At 39.3% G+C, this 20676-nt stretch overlaps 1 protein-coding gene across 1 annotated transcript in view; it reads right to left on the reverse strand.

Annotated features, from left to right (window-relative positions):
- The window catches only part of CFAP43 (cilia and flagella associated protein 43), a 491704-nt gene that overhangs the window by 244001 nt on the left and 227027 nt on the right, over nucleotides 1-20676 (reverse strand). Inside the window, exon 21 of the mRNA XM_053717078.1 lies at nucleotides 12297-12401. Coding sequence (XP_053573053.1) covers nucleotides 12297-12401 — 105 coding nt within the window. The remainder of the gene's footprint in view (nucleotides 1-12296; nucleotides 12402-20676) is intronic.

Raw genomic sequence — 20676 nt, forward strand, 5'->3', positions numbered from 1 at the left:
AAGATTAGCAATCTTCCTATGAAACAAAATTGAAAGAGCAGAAACCTGTCTGAATGGAAAAACGGATCATGAGACAAAAGGTCTGATTATAGCAGAAGAGGCCAAAGAGGGCAACTGGACTTCTGAACCAGATCTGCATACAAAATCATGCAAGGCCAAGCTCAGGAAATCAGGATTTCTGATAAGTTCTCTAGCCTTATCTTGGAAATCACTCTGGGAAGAAGAACCAGGAGGAGGAAACGGATAAGCAAGTTAAAATTACCAACCGGCTACTAGAGCATCCACAATCTCTGCCTGAGGGTCCATGGACCACGCAAAGTACCTGGGAAGGTCGTTGTTTAATGGAGAATCTCATTAAAACATATCCTGGTGAAGAGACCATTCCCTTGGATGTAAAGACTGTCGACTGAGAAAATCTGTTTCCCAGTTGCTTACTCCAGGAATATGAACTGCAGAAATCGGACAAGAATTGGCTTCTGCCCATGAGAGAATTAGAGACACTTCCCTCATAGCAAGGGAACTGCAGATTCCCCCTGATGATTGATATAGGCCACTTTTGTTACATTGTCTGATTGGAACTGGAGATAAGACTCCTTCTCCAACAGAGGGCAAGTCTGAAGAGCTCTGAAAATAGCAGAGAGTTCTAGAATTTTTATTGGCAACCTCACCTCCTGAGGAGCTCAAACTCCTTGTGCTCTCAGGGACCCCCAAAAAGCTCCCCAACCTGAAAGTCTTGCATCTGTAGTGATCACAGTCCAGGTAGGATAAGCAAAAGAAGCCCCCTGAATAATGAACTGATGATCCAGGGACTGACTTAATCTGTGATCCAGAAAAAGGTTTTTGAGACAGTTGAGTATGATCCCTGCACCACTGATGAAGTATACAAAGCTGAAGAGGTCTCATGTGAAATTGAAGCTGCAACCATAAGGCCCAGTACTTCCACACAGACAGCAACAAAAGGAAAAGAGAGAGACTGAAGGCCAAGACTGCCTGGACACCAAATTTAGCCTTCTCTGAACGGTTAGAAAAAGACTCATGGAGACTGAATCTATTTGAAACCCCAGAAAGTAACATTTGTCTGAGGCATCAAAGAACTCTTTAGCAAATTGATCCTCCAACCATGCTGTTGAAGATACAACAGTCTGTTGGTGTGAGCTTCTGCTAAATGAAAATATGGAGCTTGAACCAAGTTCTGTACCCGGGGGTGACTCTGAGGACAGCACAGCTTCCTGTGAGTGCCAGTGAGCACCCAGGGCTGAGCATGTTGGAGAGTCATGGGATGTGTACCCAGTCCAGTCTGAGAGTGGAGTCCCCTTCCGTGTTTTATATATATATATATAAATATATATATATATATCTGAGAGCCTGCTGAATATTAGGTTTAAATTAGATAGTGTCAGGGTGTGCTAAAGCCATCCGCAGTACCTTTAAAGAGATATTTTAAAATAAATTTGTATAAGCTAACACTGAAATACCCCGAGATTTTAATCACAGACATTAGGACACCCAGAACGTTTGAGAACTTTCTTTGAGCTGTAGCCAGACTAAATGGTAGAACAACAAACTGAAAATGCTTGTCTAGAAAGGTGGATCTAAGAAACTGGTAAATATTCCTTGTGAATTGGAACATTCAAGATAAGTATCCTTTAAATCCTAATTAGAAGGAAACATTTTCTTTCTCTTAAAAGAGATAAAAGTCTGGATTTAGACACCATATCAGCAGACCTAGACTTAAGCCATAAAGCTCTTCTAGAAAAGACTGCCAAGGACATGTAATTGACATTAATCTTCATAATGTCACATACAACATCACAAAAAAAAAGAATTGGTTATTGGAATAGCCAATAGAATGCAAGCTCAATCCTATTGGCTGATTAGATCAGCCAATAGAATGAAAGCTCAATCCTATTGGCTATTCCAATCAGCCAATAGAATGCGAGCTCAATCCTATTGGCTGATTGGATCAGCCATTAGGATGAAAGCTCAATCCTATTGGCTGATTTATTTTGGGCAGTGTCCCGCAAAAGGCCCTTTTAAGGGCCATTGGCAGTTTAATGTAGTCTAGGGTTTTTTTATTTTGGGGGGATTTTTTATTTTGATAGGGCTATTAGATTAGGAGTAATTCGTTTTTATTTTTGATAATTTCGTTTTTTATTTTGTGTAATTTAGTGTTTATTTTTTTGTACTTTAGATAATTGTATTTGATTTATTTAATTTATTTTATTTAATTGTAATTTTAGTTTTTAGTGTAAGGCAGGTTAGGTTTTATTTTACAGGTAACTTTGTATTTATTTTAGCTAGGTAGTTAGTAAATAGTTAATAACTATTTTCTAACTAGTCTAGCTAGTTAAAATAAATACAAACTTAGCTGTGAAATGAAAATATAACGTAAGATAGCTAAAATTTAACTATAAGTTATATTGTAGCTAGCTTAGGTTTTATTTCACAGGTAAGTTTGTATTTAGTTTTAAATAGGAATTATTTAGGTAATAATTGTAAGTTTTATTTAGATTTAGTTTAATTATATTTGTTAGAGGATGTTAGGGTTAGGGTTAAGTTAGGGTTAGGTTTAGGGGTTAATATATTTATGTAGTGATGTGGGAGGCAGAGGTTTAGGGGTTAATATATTTATGTGGTGATATGGGAGGCAGAGGTTTAGGGGTTAATAGTTTAATTTAGTATACAGGTAGCCCTCAGTTGAAGCCGGGGTTAGGTTCCAGGAGGAATGTTTGTAAATCGAAACCATTGTAAATTGAAACCCAGTTTATAATGTAAGTCAATGGGAAGTGAGGGAGTTAGGTTCCAGGCCCCTCTCAAAATTGTCATGAGTAACACCTAATACATTATTTTTAAAGGTTTGAAATGAAGACTTTAAATGCTAAACAGTATTATAAACCTAATAATATAGATTGCATCATCATCAAACTAAGTTTAATGAACAAAAACCTTTGCTAAACATCACCTAATAAAATAATTACACAACAGATTGCATCATCATCAAACTAAGTTTAATAAACAAAAAACAGAATTTATGCTTACCTGATAAATTACTTTCTCCAACGGTGTGTCCGGTCCACGGCGTCATCCATTACTTGTGGGATATTCTCCTCCCCTACAGGGAATGGCAAGGAGAGCACACAGCAAGAGCTGTCCATATAGTCCCTCCCAGGCTCCGCCCCCCCAGTCATTCGACCGACGGTTAGGAGAAAAAAAGGAGAAACTATAGGGTGCCGTGGTGACTGTAGTGTATAGAGAAATACATTTTTCAAACCTGATTAAAAACCAGGGCGGGCCGTGGACTGGACACACCGTTGAAGAAAGTAATTTATCAGGTAAGCATAAATTCTGTTTTCTCCAACATTGGTGTGTCCGATCCACGGCGTCATCCATTACTTGTGGGAACCAATACCAAAGCTTTAGGACACGGATGAAGGGAGGGAGCAAATCAGGTTACCTAAGCAGAAGGCACCACGGCTTGCAAAACCTTTCTCCCAAAAATAGCCTCCGAAGAAGCAAAAGTATCAAATTTGTAGAATTTGGCAAAAGTGTGCAGAGAAGACCAAGTCGCTGCCTTACATATCTGATCAACAGAAGCCTCGTTCTTGAAGGCCCATGTGGAAGCCAAAGCCCTAGTAGAGTGAGCTGTGATTCGTTCAGGAGGCTGCCATCCGGCAGTCTCATAAGCCAATCGGATAATGCTTTTCAGCCAGAAAGAAAGAGAGGGAGCAGTAGCTTTTTGACCTCTCCTCTTACCAGAATAAACGACAAACAAAGAAGAAGTTTGTCTGAAATCCTTTGTTGCTTCTAAAGAGACTGCATCTAAATTGTGTAACAAACGTTCCTTCTTTGAAACTGGATTCGGACACAAAGAAGGAACAACTATTTCCTGGTTAATATTCTTGTTGGAAACAACTTTTGGAAGAAAACCAGGCTTGGTACGCAAAACAACCTTATCTGAATGGAACACCAGATAGGGTGGATCACACTGCAAAGCAGATAGTTCAGAAACTCTTCTAGCAGAAGAAATAGCAACCAAAAACAGAACTTTCCAAGATAGTAACTTGATATCTATGGAATGTAAGGGTTCAAACGGAACCGCTTGAAGAACTGAAAGAACTAAATTTAGACTCCAGGGAGGAGTCAAAGGTCTGTAAACAGGCTTGATTCTGACCAAAGCCTGTACAAAAGCTTGTACATCTGACACAGCTGCCAGTCGTTTGTGTAACAAGACAGATAAAGCAGAAATCTGTCCTTTTAAAGAACTCGCTGACAATCCCTTATCCAAACCTTCTTGGAGAAAGGAGAGGATCCTGGGAATTTTAATATTACTCCATGAGAATCCCTTGGATTCACACCAACAGATATATCTTTTCCATATTTTATGGTAAATCCTTCTAGTCACAGGTTTTCTGGCTTGGACCAGAGTATCTATCACTGAATCTGAAAACCCGCGCTTGGATAAAATCAAGCGTTCAATTTCCAAGCAGTCAGCTGGAGAGAAACTAGATCTGGATGTTCGAATGGACCTTGTACTAGAAGATCCTGTCTCAAAGGTAGCTTCCATGGTGGAGCCGATGACATATTCACCAGGTCTGCATACCAAGTCCTGCGTGGCCACGCAGGAGCTATCAGAATTACAGAGGCCTTCTCCTGTTTGATCCTGGCTACAAGCCTGGGAAGGAGAGGGAACGGTGGAAACGCATAAGCTAGGTTGAACAACCAAGGCGCCACTAATGCATCCACTAGAGTCGCCTTGGGATCCCTAGATCTGGACCCGTAGCAAGGAACCTTGAAGTTCTGACGAGACACCATCAGATCCATGTCTGGAATGCCCCATAATTGAGTCAACTGGGAAAAACACCTCCGGGTGAAGTTCCCACTCCCCCGGATGAAAAGTCTGACGACTCAGATAATCCGCCTCCCAGTTTCTGACTGGAATCTTATGAATCCGGCTTTCGCTAGTTGAGGCCAAGCCCGGAGAGTATTGAATATCGCTCTCAGTTCCAGAATGTTTATCGGGAGAAGAGACTCTTCCCGAGACCATAGACCCTGAGCTTTCAGAGAATCCCAGACCGCGCCCCAGCCTAATAGACTGGCGTCGGTCGTGACAATGACCCACTCTGGTCTGTGGAAACTCATTCCCTGGGACAGGTGATCCTGGGTCAACCACCAACTGAGTGAGTCTCTGGTCATCTGGTCTACTTGAATCATTGGAGACAAGTCTGTATAGTCCCCATTCCACTGCTTGAGCATGCACAGTTGTAATGGTCTTAGATGAATTTGAGCAAAAGGAACTATGTCCATTGCTGCAACCATCAACCCTACTACTTCCATGCACTGAGCTATGGAAGGCTGCAGAATAGAGTGAAGAACTTGACAAGCGTTTAGAAGCTTTGACTTTCTGACTTCTGTCAGGAAGATCTTCATTTTTAAAGAATCTATTATCGTTCCCAAGAAGGGAACTCTTGTCGACGGAGACAGGGAACTCTTTTCTACGTTCACCTTCCACCCGTGAGATCTGAGAAAGGCTAGAACAATGTCTGTATGAGCCTTTGCTTTGGAAAGAGACGACGTTTGGATTAGAATGTCGTCCAGATAAGGTGCCACTGCAATACCCCTTGGTCTTAGAACCGCTAGAAGGGACCCTAGCACCTTTGTGAAAATCCTTGGAGCAGTGGCTAGCCCGAATGGGAGAGCCACGAACTGGTAATGCTTGTCCAGAAAGACGAACCTTAGGAACTGATGATGATCTTTGTGGATAGGAATATGTAGATACGCATCCTTTAAATCCACGGTAGTCATAAATTGACCCTCCTGGATTGTAGGTAAAATTGTTCGAATGGTTTCCATTTTGAACGATGGAACTCTGAGAAATTTGTTTAGAATTTTTAAATCCAGAATTGGTCTGAAAATTCCCTCTTTTTTGGGAACTACAAACAGATTTGAGTAAAACCCCATTCCTTGTTCCACGGTTGGAACTGGGTGTATCACTCTCATCTTTAACAGGTCTTCTACACAATGTAAGAATGCCTGTCTCTTTATTTGGTTTGAAGATAAGTGAGACATGTGGAACCTTCCCCTTGGGGGTAGTTCCTTGAATTCCAGAAGATAACCCTGAGAGACTATTTCTAGTGCCCAGGGATCCTGAACATCTCTTGCCCAAGCCTGAGCGAAGAGAGAGAGTCTGCCCCCTACAAGATCCGGTCCCGGATCGGGGGCTACCCCTTCATGCTGTTTTGGTAGCAGCAGCAGGCTTCTTGGCCTGTTTACCCTTGTTCCAGCCTTGCATTGGTTTCCAAGCTGGTTTAGTCTGGGAAGAGTTACCCTCTTGTCTAGAGGCTGCCGAGTTGGAAGCCGGTCCGTTCCTGAAATTGCGAAAGGAACGAAAATTGGACTTATTCTTAGCCTTGAAGGTTTATCTTGTGGGAGGGCATGGCCCTTTCCCCCAGTGATGTCTGAAATAATCTCTTTCAATTCTGGCCCAAAAAGGGTCTTACCTTTGAAAGGGATATTAAGCAATTTTGTCTTGGAAGATACATCCGCCGACCAAGACTTTAACCAGAGCGCTCTGCGCGCCACAATTGCAAACCCTGAATTTTTCGCCGCTAACCTCGTTAACTGCAAAGCGGCGTCTAAAATAAAGGAATTAACTAACTTAAGTGCGTGAATTCTGTCCATGACTTCCTCATACGGAGTCTCCCTACTGAGCAACTTTTCCAGTTCCTCGAACCAGAACCACGCCGCTGTAGTGACAGGAATAATGCACGAAATAGGTTGAAGGAGGTAACCTTGCTGTACAAAAATCTTTTTAAGCAAACTCTCCAATTTTTTATCCACAGGATCTTTGAAAGCACAATTGTCCTCAATAGGAATGGTTGTGCGCTTGGCTAGAGTAGAAACCGCCCCCTAGACCTTAGGGACTGTTTGCCATGTGTCCTTCCTGGGGTCAACCATAGGGAACAATTTCTTAAATATAGGAGGAGGGACAAAAGGTATGCCTGGCTTCTCCCACTCCTTATTCACTATGTCCGCCACCCGTTTAGGTATCGGAAAAGCATCAGGGTGCACCGGGACCTCAAGGAACTTGTCCATCTTGCACATTTTTTCTGGGATGACCAGATTGTCACAATCATCCAGAGTAGATAGCACCTCCTTAAGTAATGCGCAGAGATGCTCTAATTTAAATTTAAATGTCACAACCTCAGGTTCTGCATGCTGAGAAATTCTTCCTGTATCAGAAATTTCCCCATCTGACAAACCCTCCCTCACTGCCACTTCAGAGTGGTGTGAGGGTATGACAGAAAAATTATCATCAGCGCCCCTCCTGCTCTACAGTGTTTAAAACAGAGCAATCGCGCTTTCTCTGAAATGCTGGCATTTTGGATAAAATATTAGCTATGGAGTTATCCATTACTGCCGTCAATTGTTGCATAGTAACAAGCATTGGCGCGCTAGAAGTACTAGGGGTCGCCTGCGCGGGCATAACTGGTATAGACACAGAAGGAGATGATGTAGAACTATGTCTACTTCCTCCATCTGAGGAATCATCCTGGGCAACTTTACTATTTGTGACAGTACTGTCCTTACTTTGTTTGGACGCTATGGCACAATTATCACACATATTTGAAGGGGGAACCAGATTGGCTTCCATACATACAGAACATGATCTATCTAAAGGTACAGACATGTTAAACAGGCTTAAACTGGTTAATAAAGCACAAAAAAACGTTTTAAAACAAAACCGTTACTGTCTCTTTAAATGTTAAACAGGGCACACTTTATTACTAAATATGTGAAAAACTATGAAGGAATTATCCAATCTTTACCAAATTTTCACCACAGTGTCTTGATGCATTCAAAGTATTGCACCCCAATTTTCAAGCTGTTAACCCTTAAAATGTGGAAACCGAAGCCGTTTACAATTTTAACCCCCTTACAGTCCCAGCCACAGCCTTTGCTGCGACTTCACCAATCCCAGGGGGGTATACGATACCAAATGAAGCCTTCTAGGAACGTTTTTAGTGGATTCCAGACCCTCACACATGCAGCTGCATGTACTGTACTCAAAAGTAACTGCGCAGTAATGGCGTGAAAATGAGGCTCTGTCTACTACAGAGAAAGGCCCTTCCTGACTGGGAAGGTGTCTTAACAAGTGTCTGGCGCTAAAAACGTTCCCCAATGTTATAAAAGTGTGAAATTCAACTTCAAACTGCATATAATACTTAAATAAAGCAATCGATTTAGCCCCTAAAAGTGTCTACCAGTTTATAGCCCATAATAAGCCCTTTATTCTGTTTGAGGCTAAGAAAATGGCTTACCGATCCCCATGAGGGAAAAATGACAGCCTTCCAGCATTACACAGTCTTGTTAGAAAAATGGCTAGTCATACCTTGAGCAGAAAAGTCTGCAAACTGTTCCCCCCAACTGAAGTTCTCTCAGCTCAACAGTCCTGTGTGGGAACAGCAATTGATTTTAGTTACTGCTGCTAAAATCATACTCCTCTTTTAAACAGAACTCTTCATCTCTTTCTGTTTCAGAGTAAATAGTACATACCAGCACTATTTTAAAATAACAAACTCTTGATAGAAGAATAAAAAAACTACAACTAAACACCACAAACTCCTCACCATCCCCGTGGAGATGCTACTTGTTCAGAGCGGCAAGGAGAATGACTGGGGGGGCGGAGCCTGGGAGGGACTATATGGACAGCTCTTGCTGTGTGCTCTCATTGCCATTCCCTGTAGGGGAGGAGAATATCCCACAAGTAATGGATGACGCCGTGGACCGGACACACCAATGTTGGAGAAACATTTTTTTACTTGCATTTTTCTGCAAACAGTTCTCTGCATTGTTAGCATGTTAGATAATATTGGGTCTGCACCTATTCTATGCATTTCAATCTGCAGTCAGTGATTAATAGGCAGTTAGGCACCCTCACCTCAAGCAGCTGGACAGGAAGATAATAGGGAAGTGGCTGCAAGATCTTGCTTGATAGGTCTTGTCTGATCTGTGTACACAGATCAATTTCAGGCTGTTAAACTTGCTTAACTTTGCTGAAACACAAGTGGACAGCTCCACCTACTGGCTATTTTAATTAGTGCACTGCTTTTCAATGCATTTCAATAGCAGTCCCATGACTGAAAAAAAAGGTTGTTATTCTGAAACGGCGCAAATTGAACCGGCGTAAACCGAGGGCCACCTGTATTTCGTTGTGGGGGGTTTGCGGTTTAGTGGTTAATAGGTTTATCATAGCGGCGGTGTGGACGGACAGCAGATTAGGGGTTAATAATATTTAAATAGTGTTTGCGATGAGGGAGGGCCTCGGATTAGGGTGTTAGTGTACTTTGTGACAGTTTAGTTGTGAGTTTTATGGTACAGCTTTGTAGCATAAAACTCATAACTACTGACTTTAGATGGCGGTACAGATCTTGTTGTTTTAGGCTGTGCCGCTCACTTTTTGGCCTCATCGCAAAACTCGTAATACCGGCACTATGGAAGTCCCATTGAAAAATGACTTTTTTAAAAGTGTGGTACTGACATTGCGTGACGGCTAAAAAGGTGTGCGGTACACCTATTCTGACAAGACTTGTAATAGCGGCATTAGGGAAAAAGCATTGTTATGAAGCATAATGATGCTTTTTGAGTCATAACGCAAAACTCATAATCTAGCTGATTGTTAGGAAAGTATTCAGAGGACCCAACTTCTAAGGTAGATTTAGGAACAGAATCAGAAGGCTCCATTATAGCATTGAAAACCAATAGCATAAACAATTATATCTCCATAAAAAAAGCTTTTGAGGAATGAAAAATGTACCCTCTACAAAAGCAGCTTAAGAAAACTTACTAGCCCAAGGTGCGCTAAGCTGAAAATAAAATAAAGCAGAAGCCAAGTAGACTCCACACCTGAAGCACGGTTAGTGCTCAGCTGAGTAGGAGGGCATGTGTGAGACTAAACTGTTAAAAAGTAGATTAACGTGCCAAAACCCACCGTGCTCATAGTAAAGGGCATGGCATATGTGCGATAACCCGACACACACTGACCCGAAAGCCGAAGCACAGGAAAAAAAATGTAAAAATCCAGACAGCCGACACATGGTAGAACATTGAAACTAAAACCCTGCTCGCCAAAAAAATAAGGATATATATATATATATATATATATATATATATATATAATATATAATTATAACTACCCAAACAAGGCTACAGAGTGTCATATCATTAAAAATATGATACTTACCAACAAACACTCATCTAATAGTATAAAAACAAGTAGAATGCTAAACCAGTACTGAAACATATCAGCACAGGTTATGGAATAGGAGTATATTGTAGTTCCATAAGAGGAAGCAAAAGACAAGTCCCTGCGACCACTATGGAAGGTTTGTAACAAAATTTCCCATGAGGTGAATAAAGAGCCACTAAACATGCCCCATATACATCCCTCTGACAAACACTGTACTCTGAGGGCAAAATAGGCTTCAATATAAACCGAAAACCTCTCCCACTAAAGAATCATGAACATCTTCATTCTTCACCTTCATCTAGTAAAGGCAAAGATAAGACTTGTTTCTGGTAAGGTGGGAGGGGTTTATAGAGCTCTTGGGGTTTGGGAATCTTTGCTTCCTCCTAGTGGTCAGGAAGGGTAATTTCCAGGAGTAATGCATTGTGAACTCTCACCACCTGTATGAAAGAAATAATATGTACACCGCCTTCACTTCGTGGAGGCTACACCACAGGGGCTGTAAGGGCAAACCCCCTTAAAAAATTTTTTTTGTAACAATTAAAAAAAATGATAATGAAATAAAATGTGAGGTGGGACATTAAGGTTACTATTTTTTTAAAAAAAACAATTCAGGAGCTGTATGGGGCGGAGGGGTTAGTTAGCTTTTAGTTAAAAAAACACACTGTTAAAAAAAACACTGTCAAGATCTAAGGTTGTTTTGTGAAATATGCTCTGTCTGAGAGCATTTTACATATGCTCAGTCTGCTTCTGTAAGAGTAACACATTCAGCAGGGATTTCATGTGAAAGTCCACATGATCTGCCCTGCACACATCCCTCCCTTCTTCTCTTGTTTTTAATTATGCTTTACATTACATAACCAAGTCCACCTGGTACAAGTTATGAGAAAGAAATCTGGAGCAACCAATGTGTCACAGAAGAAAAAAAGAGACTGCTGTGCCAAACAAATAAGATCAAGCATAGAGGCAAAACACAGGAGGCAAAAATTCTCCTCACAAGGTAAAGGGGCAGGAAATGTTGTTGGTGTTGCTCCCAGAACTGTCAAAGCCACTGTTTTTATGGAGTTTTACACATTGCAAGCACTATTTATGTGAATCATAGCAATAAACTCATTGTCTTAATTCATATGTTTCACACCCTCTGACGAATTTGTTGCTACTGTTTCTCTCTGTTTTTCATGCTGTTTGCAGGGCAGATTAAATACATGCATGTACAAAGATTGCATAATAATAGACTGCTCTGTTCATTTTCTCTTGTTTCCTAGCTGCTTGCTATGTACTATACTGCAGTTATGTTGTAACTATGTAACAAGTTTCCCTGGTGTGCAGAAGAATTGCCATAGAAATGTAAATTCTCCAGTACCTGTGTGACAACGCCATCCAGGACTCCACACCAAAAAGTCCCAAGTATACTGCAAAATAAGAAATCAGATGGCAGCACTCCAAGATAATAAAAAGATGTATATTTATTTACATCTACTCCAAACAAAGATAGAACAAGGACGTTTCGGGTGTTACCCCTTAATCATGTTGTATCAACATGATTAAGGGGAAACACCCGAAACGTTGTTCTATCTTTGTTTGGAGTAGATGTAAATAAATATACATCTTTTTATTATTTTGGAGTGCTGCCATCTGATTTCTTATGTTGCAGAAGAATTACCATGACAACATACTAAACATCTCTGCACCATTCTAGCTTCTCATAGAAATACAGTCATCTTTTCTTTTGCAAGACACCTGATTTCAGAAATATATAGGCAACAAAATAAGCATTTAAGCAGTCTGTATAATCTATGAGGTATTTAGTGATAAACAAATTTAAGTCCATGAAACCAAAAATAAACCTGCCTGCTTCTACTTAGTCACATAAACACGTTAAAACTACATTAAGCCAAACATAGCTAGGCACCATTTCCCTTATAAATAAAATGTTTTATTATTATTTTTTTCTAAAGAAAGTCTACAAGTAGGGAATAATGCTAGCAATATGTTTACAATATGTTTGCTTATATGCCATAAGTTTACAATACTGCTAACAATATGTACTTACGACAACAGAATGTCCTTTAATGGCCATAGAGTCCCAGCATTCCTGTTTGATTACATCACGCAGGTATTGTTTGGACAAATTGTCAAATTCAATCTCTTTTCTCACCTTTGAAAAATAAAAATTAGTCAATGTTAGCAATTTCAGTTCATGCGCCTTTAAAAATCACTCACTACATTTGATATTTTACTTTTATAAACATTTGCATCAATAATGTTATCAATAGGTTAAAAAAAGAACATTATGAAACACTGGGCTCCATATTTCAATCAAAGCAAAGTCCCTTAGAAAAAAAAAAAAGACTTTTAAAGGAGGTTTTGCTGGGTTTCAAATTAAAACCAATTCCAAAACCTTTAAAACCCCAAAATAACCAATTTAGGGCCAGATTACAAGTGGCAAGCGAACAGTTATGCACAAGCGATATCGGGTCTATTGCGGCTGTTTGCACTCGTATTACAAGTTGAAAGTAAACACAATCGATTGAGTGCAAATTATATTAACGCACATCGGGATAGCGCAACCTCAGAGCTATAGTTAACTGTTTCTTGAAACAAAAAAGTGTCACAAAACACATCAAAAATGCATTGAAAAGTATAGTTGCACTCATAATACATTCATAATAACACCAATAAAAAGTATTTTTTTTAAAAAAATGCCCCAAAAAGTTATAAGGGCTCAAATATATGAGGACTCAGGTGTGAAAAAAGGCAGGCAAAGGGCTTTAATATTGAGATACATACTTATACATGTCTAAGTATGTATATGTATGTGTATATATCTATACAGTGCACTTCACTAATATTGGCATCCTTGGTAAATATGAGCAAAGAAGGCTGTGAAAAATTGTATTTATTGTTTAAGCTTTTGATCTTTTGTTAAAAAAATGCACAAAAATGTTCTGCTCTCATGGATATCAAACAATTGCAAACACAACACAGGTTTTTCAAAAAATAATAATTTAGTTAAATATATGTATGGCACAATTATTGGCACCATTTTAGTCAATACTTTGTGCTACCTCCCTTTGCCAAGATAACAGCTCTGAGTTTTCTCCTATAATGCCTGACGAGTTTGTAGAATACATGGCAAGGGTTCTGAGACCATTCCTCTATACATCTCCAGATCCTTCAAATTTTGAGGTCAACACTGGTGGACTCTCCTCTTCAGTTCACCCCACAGATTTTCTATGGGGTTCAGGTCAGGGGACTGTGATGGCCATGGCAGGACCTTGATTTTGTGGATAGTAAAGCATGTTTGTGTTGATTCTGATGTATGTATTGGATCATTGTCCTGCTGGAAGATACAACCACGCCCATTTTAAGCTTTCTGGCAGAGGCAGTCAGATGTTAGCATCATGGACTCTATAAAATATCATGTATCCTAACAAAATGTCCAGTTCCTCTGAAAGAAAAACAGCCCCAAAACATTAAAGAGCCACCACCATATATAACGTGGGCATGAGGTACTTTTACATTTGGCTACCTCACTGTGTGCTCACCTCTGGGTGGGTGTGTGCAAAACCCACCTATTTTGGTTTCATCTGACCATTGATCTCAATCCAATTTGAAGTTCCAGTAGTGTCTGGCAAACTGAAGATGCTTGAGTTTGTTTTTGGATGAGAGAAGAGGTTTTTTTCTTGAAACCCTTCCAAACAACTTGTGGTGATGTGGGTGATGTTGAATTGTAGTTTAGACTTTCTGACCCCAAGATGCAACTAACTTCTGCAATTCTCCAGCTGTGACAATATATACACACATCCTCTTCCAGGTTGATTAATAACATTTCCAGTTGATTGGAACTTCTTAATTATTTCCCTGATGGTGGAAATGGGCAATTTCAATGCTTTTTCTATTTTCGCATGCCACTTCCCATTTTGTAAAGCTCAACAACCTTTAGCCGCACATCACAGCTATATTCCTTGGTCTTACACATTGTGATGAATGACTAAGGGAATTTGGCCTATGTGTTACCTCATATTTATACCCCATGTGAAACAGAAAGTCATGGTTGAACAATTTCCTGTTTCTAGTCACCCAGGTGTACTAAAAAATGTAAAATATCAATGGGAATTACTTAAAATATATATTTATCGTATGAATTCATAGGGGTGCCAATAATTGTGGCATACATATTTAAAAAAGTTTTTTTTTCTTTGGGGTAAACCTGTGTTGTGTTTGCAATTGTTTGAGAGAAGCATATTTTTGTGTATAAATTGAACAAAAGATCAAAGAATATGTGATCGGCTTTACAGGTGAATAGGGTGTTTTTCACACTTTTTTTGTTCAATTGACTTCTATGGGAGAATACGTTAATGCGTTTGCGTTATTCTAACTTCGGCTTTTTGTGTGCATTGGGTTAGCACGTGATCGAAAATGTTTTAACTTTAACCTTTAACTAGTAATACAAACGCTACCCAACACGCGCAAAAAGCTTACTTCTAGCGGAGTTAGAGCACAAGCCGAAGTGTTAAATAGCGATCCACTTGTAATCTGGCCTTAAAGAAAAAATTCTCAATTCCTAAAAAACATATGTTTGTGTATTTTCAAATAAGATATCTCTGTAATGAATTGATCAAAAAATATGCTTGTTACTGGAACTTGGAATCAATTGATCAATTGCTAAAATAATATAAAGAATGGAGATATTCTATTTCTCGTTTTTATAAGAAACTAACATCTCTAGAGGATCTTAAAAATTTTGTAAAGTAGGAGTTATTAATCCACAAATAAAACAGTGCATACAAAGAACAGAAAGAGCTACATTATCAGCTATTTGGAGGAAATCCCAGATTAAAATTTAAATCTAAATCTAAGTCTAAATGAGACAAAAGCCACAGTGGATGCTGTTTTAAGTGTTGCGCTTACAAGCAGGTATGCACCACTGTTTCCTGTTTCTATGAATGTCCAAAAATATTACCGAAGTGGTTAAAGGTCAATTTTTGCATTGGAAAAATTACTGATATCTCTCTGAATTTAGAATTTCAGGATGTTATATTTTTAAAAGACAGACGTTAACTGAAAAATAAGACCTGCCTTAAAAAATGTAAAGGGGCAGTCAAGTCCAAATTAATCTTTCATGATTCAAATAGGGCATGTAATTTTCAACAACTTTCCAGTTTACTTTTATCACCAATTTTGCTTTTTTCTCTTGGTATTCTAGGTCTAAGAAATTAGCATATGAGCCTACCTTGGTTTAGCTTTCAACTAAGAAGGCCGCTTCTTATGTGAATGCATTTTGACAGTTTTTCACCACTAGAGGGCATTAGTTCATGTGTGTCATATAGATAACATTGAGCTCACGCACGTTGTTACCTAGGAGTAAGCACTGATTGGCTAAAATACAAGTCTGTCAAAAGAACTGAAATAAGGGGGCAGTTTGCAGAGGCTTAGATACAAGGTAATGACAGAGGTAAAAAGTGTCTTATAACTGTGTTGGTTCTGCAAAACTGAGGAATGGATAATAAAGGGAATATCTTTTTAAACAACAACAATTCTGGTGTTGACTGTCCCTTTAATGATTCTTATGGTCAGGAATATGATTTTGAAATGCTGGAAAGATAAAAAGGCCCCTAACTTTAAAATTGTTTATCATATTCTTGATTGAGTGGTTATTGGGCAATATGATGTGAAAGTTTGTTCTGATTCCAGTATATATAGATACTTACAAAAGTGGAAGGGTTTTATTAAAATTTAGCCTTAAGATATAAAATCTCTAATTTTAAGACCTTTTGAGAATACATAAAAAGATGTTGAGGAGGAGATGAGAGGAAGAGAGAGAGTTTTTTTTTTTAAATCACCTCAATTGTTCACCTATTCCTATAGAGGCAACAATTAGACTTGGATGCCAGAAAGGTGAGAGGGATTAAAATCTTATGTATTGTTAGGTATCTTTGCCTCCTCCTCGTGGCCAGGACTTGAATTTCACAGGTTATGGATCATGGAAAAATGCAGTATATATTCATTATTGAGTGAAAAACTTATCTGTTACTTTGCTTTATGTTACATGTCAGATATTTTAATTCTAACAAAGGATTTGGATCATGAGGATATGCTTTGTTACTGTATAAGATTATGATGTTTAAATTTATATTTTAAATCCTAATTAAGTGGAAGCAGACACAAAGGGTATACGCGAAATCAAATATGTAGAACATAAATAAAGCATTTGTATGTATTAGAGAAAATTCTATCTTCCAAAATGATCACAGTGAACATTAGCTTTGAGTAAAAGTTAGTCTGTAGTTTCTGTAGGTCGTTCTTTAAAGCAGAAGGCTTTGTTCACCAGGCTATGTGACCACCAGGATGCCCTGTGCCCAGGATCCTAACAGAACTGAGTTATTCTGTAACAAGTGACTGGTCAACAGACTTTCCTTGTATTTGTTATTTGATGTACTACGGAAATACAGTGGCACTCTGAGCTCAAGTTAACATTTTAGTGTGACCGGATTAGAAAATTGAAAGTAAAAAGTGGGAACATATCCTGTCCAAAAACACTTTTATTTCTTCTAAACCATCCCCTCTCACTTCACTCAGAGAGAACGGTCAATTTACAGTAGGACACAACGCCCTACTAAACATAGCGCACAAAAACACCCGAGATCTTTCCATTCACATGATAACGTCAGGAGAAAAGATTCTCTCTCAGGCTGACCAACTGGACAAGAGCTACACCTATTTTCATAACTGGTTTAATTACCAGAAAGTAGATTGGTACATCTCACAACATGAACAAAGCAGAAACATGGTCAGACCACTAACAAACTTTGAATCCCTATGTGCTTGTACTCCTCTGATCTCTCACACTCTCTCATTGATATACAAAATACTCACCACTAACCCTCCCGGCTATATCCCACCATATCTTGAGAATTGGGAAGATGACCTGGGAATAATTATTCTACCTCAAACGAGCACTTTGATGTCAGTTTCACTTTCAGTAGTTGAAATAAACGTAAAAATCCTACACCGATGGTACTTTACCCCCAAGAAAATCCACCGCCTATTCCACCACAGGTCAGACCAATGCTGGAGATGTGGCCATAGAGGCAGCAGCATGGCTCATATGTGGTAGTGGTGCAACACAATACAAAACTTTTGGAGATTAATTATAGCAGAAATCGAGTCGATTCTAGAGACTCAATTTCTTTAGGAACCATTGGTGTGGTTACTGTGCAGACCCCCAAAATTAAACATAAACCCTATAAAAAACTATTTTGCGTGATGACGAATAGTATAACATTTTTAATAGCGAAAAACTGGAAGAGCAGAACGGCCCCAACCTTGGTTATGTGGTCTGGTAGAGTGTCCGAGTTTCTAGAACTAGAGGAATACTATTATTTGAAAAATTATAAAATAGACATGTACGCGGAAATAGTCGCTACTTGGGAACACTACCTCAAACATAACATTCATAACCAAGACGTCCCAACACACTAGACCTAAAAATGATATCGCACTTATTCATGGGGAAATATCATGCAACGGGTAATTATAGCTATTAATACCATGGATGTACTGCATATGAATTGCTAACACGAGTTTTAACATCATCGGCGACAGACAGTTCAATGCCCAAGATGTCTTACTTATCCTGGAACGACTGATCAGCACTCTCTCTCTCTCTTCTTCCCATCTTCCTTGCAAAGTTAAGACTACACTTATGGCGGGGCGGAGCCTACACTCAATGCGGCAAGACGTGTCTCAATGAAGCTCTCTGAGACAGACACTAATTATAGGAGTTATTCATGGAAAATCTCGATATTTTCTATCCTGAAGCAGCTTTCTATTACTATTAACAGCTATAATCTAAGAGTGGATATATTTGACAGAGTTTTTGCCTATGTTTGTTGAGTCAGCTATGTGACACACTTCTTCTCAAGACCTGAAGCCATCTTGACAAACTTCTGCACCTACGCAGTAAGTCCAGAAACAGAAGAAGTGCTTGTAAAGGATCTGGAGCGTAGGTCTGGGGCTGCTGGAACATTACCCCCCCTGAACTCCGGGGTTACGATATCCTAAAATAGGATAGCCAGCATTCATATACAGACTGTCTTCTTTCTCCTACGAGAGAACCATTACTAACACGACGGTACCACTTCAAGGGATTACCCTGCTATAGTAGCTATTCCCAACTGACGAGTACAAATGGAGGCCCTAGCAAAGTGGGAGACAAAAATACATAGCCTATTACAGGAACACTTCCATGACTTAGAGAGAGATCTTTGTGCTATTCTCACTAAACATGCTCTGGTGATAGATGAGAGCCAGGACACCAGCTTGACTGGGAGGGCTTATAGGGGGGCGGCCCTCTCGACCACAACTCAGACCCCAACAAGCTTGAGCCCAGAAAAGTCCCTCCTGTCTGTACAAGGGGCCTATGAGATACCCAGAGACGAGTCCTACGTCACGGTGCCTTCCAATCTTTGGACGGATCGCAAGTTAGATAGGGAAGATTGCACGGCAGCCAAAACAAGTGAGGTGGAGACCTGCAGGGAGCTAAGCTTTGTGTCCACTTCCCTACTTGAGCCGACCGCTGCCTCGGATAACACCAAAAAGAGAGTTACGACTGCACATGAGGAACAGCGTGGAGCCTATATTGGTAAAGGGACATTTGCTGCAATATATTAAATATATTAAAGGGCAACTATACTACCTGGCACAGATGCAGTGTGGAGACCTGGCTTTGGGATTAATCCGTATGGCAGCCTTGGAAAAGGACTTAAAGGACGTCTCACTTTGCTTACAACATCCACCCTTTACACCCACGGTGGTAAGACACTCTGAATTGCAGGGACTGTTCAGTATTTCGAAGGTGGGAATAGGGTAGATCATTTGGAAAATCCTGTGCCTCCCTAATACCCATTGGTCTGCATGGAACAAATATGGCTGAAATATGTAGGTTTTACCCCGTTACCATAGCCAGCTCATTTGTAGATAAAATACTGAAGCTTCTGGAATTAATGTTCAACTATTAATGTTCAACTAGTTCAACATGCTATTATTTGTGTCGTCTTTCATCACTATGCACGCTTTCTCTCCCTTCTGGTGTACTATCGAGAATAGAAGATGTAAATTCTGTTAATCTGTATGAATAGCAGTGGAATAAGTGTTTATAAAGGTAGATGTTATGTCTGTTACATGCAGGGAGTTTTTCAATATGCTGCCAGCACTAAGACGTTATCAAGAAGGCAATTGTTTGGTGGTGTTCAGTGGTCATATTCCATTCTGTCTAGGGTGTAATATTGTAATCTCCATAACACACTTTCAGGATAGATGTAGACTGTCATTGGGGGATCCTAGCATACAATTAAGGTGGAACTCTTGCAGTTTTCTATTTTTTTGATGTTCCTTTCTTTCTACTATAACAAGCCTCCACTTTATCAAATAAAATAATGTTGTTAACCTTTGCCTCATGCACCAAACCCTCGCCCCTTTTCCAAAGTTTCTTATGTAGGCAAGTGTACACAAACTGTATCTAAATTTTATTTTCCTCTATATCTTGATTTTACACTACTCCAAACTCTCTAATAGTATGTAATGAGGTTTAATCTATAAAGCTAGTTAACCCACGCCACAGCTAAGGATGTCTACTAAAAGTATGTAATTTGGCCTGGTGGATTTTAACTGAGAGATCAGGATGTTCCTTTTTTATGTGACTATTCCCAGAGGCATGTTATCCATATAACTAAAGATATTTCAGTAAGCCCCTATATATCATATATTGTAATGCCTTCTCTGTTTAGAGTACAGCTCTCTAAGGCTCTTATGTCAGTATCTACCCCACACATGAACACTCCTATAACTCCAGCTTAGGCTTTTATATAAATTTCACATAGTGGCCCTGTATAACAGATCCTAGAGCGTTTTATTCCCTGTATACTTTACAAGTTATTATTCCTACTTTCTCATTTCACCCATTTTTTATGGTCCAAGAGTGATCGTATTGTCTATTAGAGCACCTTATCTAAGCCACTTAGTCTACATAGGTCCATGAGTGGCCTGTTGAAGCATTAATGGTGCATTCATCCCACATATAAAAATAAAATGAGTTTTCACTTCTCTAGTTCGGTAGTAACCTGCTTAATAGAACTGTATTGACTTTATATATGTTTGTAGCCGTGTATTATGCACTCCGAGTTTTGTTGTTCTGTAATGTAACGGCTAAATAATTTATGATGCACCTACTGTACTCAATATTGAACTTTTGTCTAATGTTACTTATGTTTATAACCTCAATAAAAAATATTTAAATAAAAAGACTACACTTATGGTATAAAAAAGGAAGGTGTTTCAACTTCTTCTTTAATTAAATTCATTGTTACTATGTAAAATATAATTGACAATGTTATTCAGACTGGAGGGAGCTGCAACTCCCAGATTGTAAT

This window comes from Bombina bombina, chromosome 6, assembly GCF_027579735.1.
Source record: "Bombina bombina isolate aBomBom1 chromosome 6, aBomBom1.pri, whole genome shotgun sequence".
Lineage (NCBI taxonomy): Eukaryota > Metazoa > Chordata > Amphibia > Anura > Bombinatoridae > Bombina > Bombina bombina.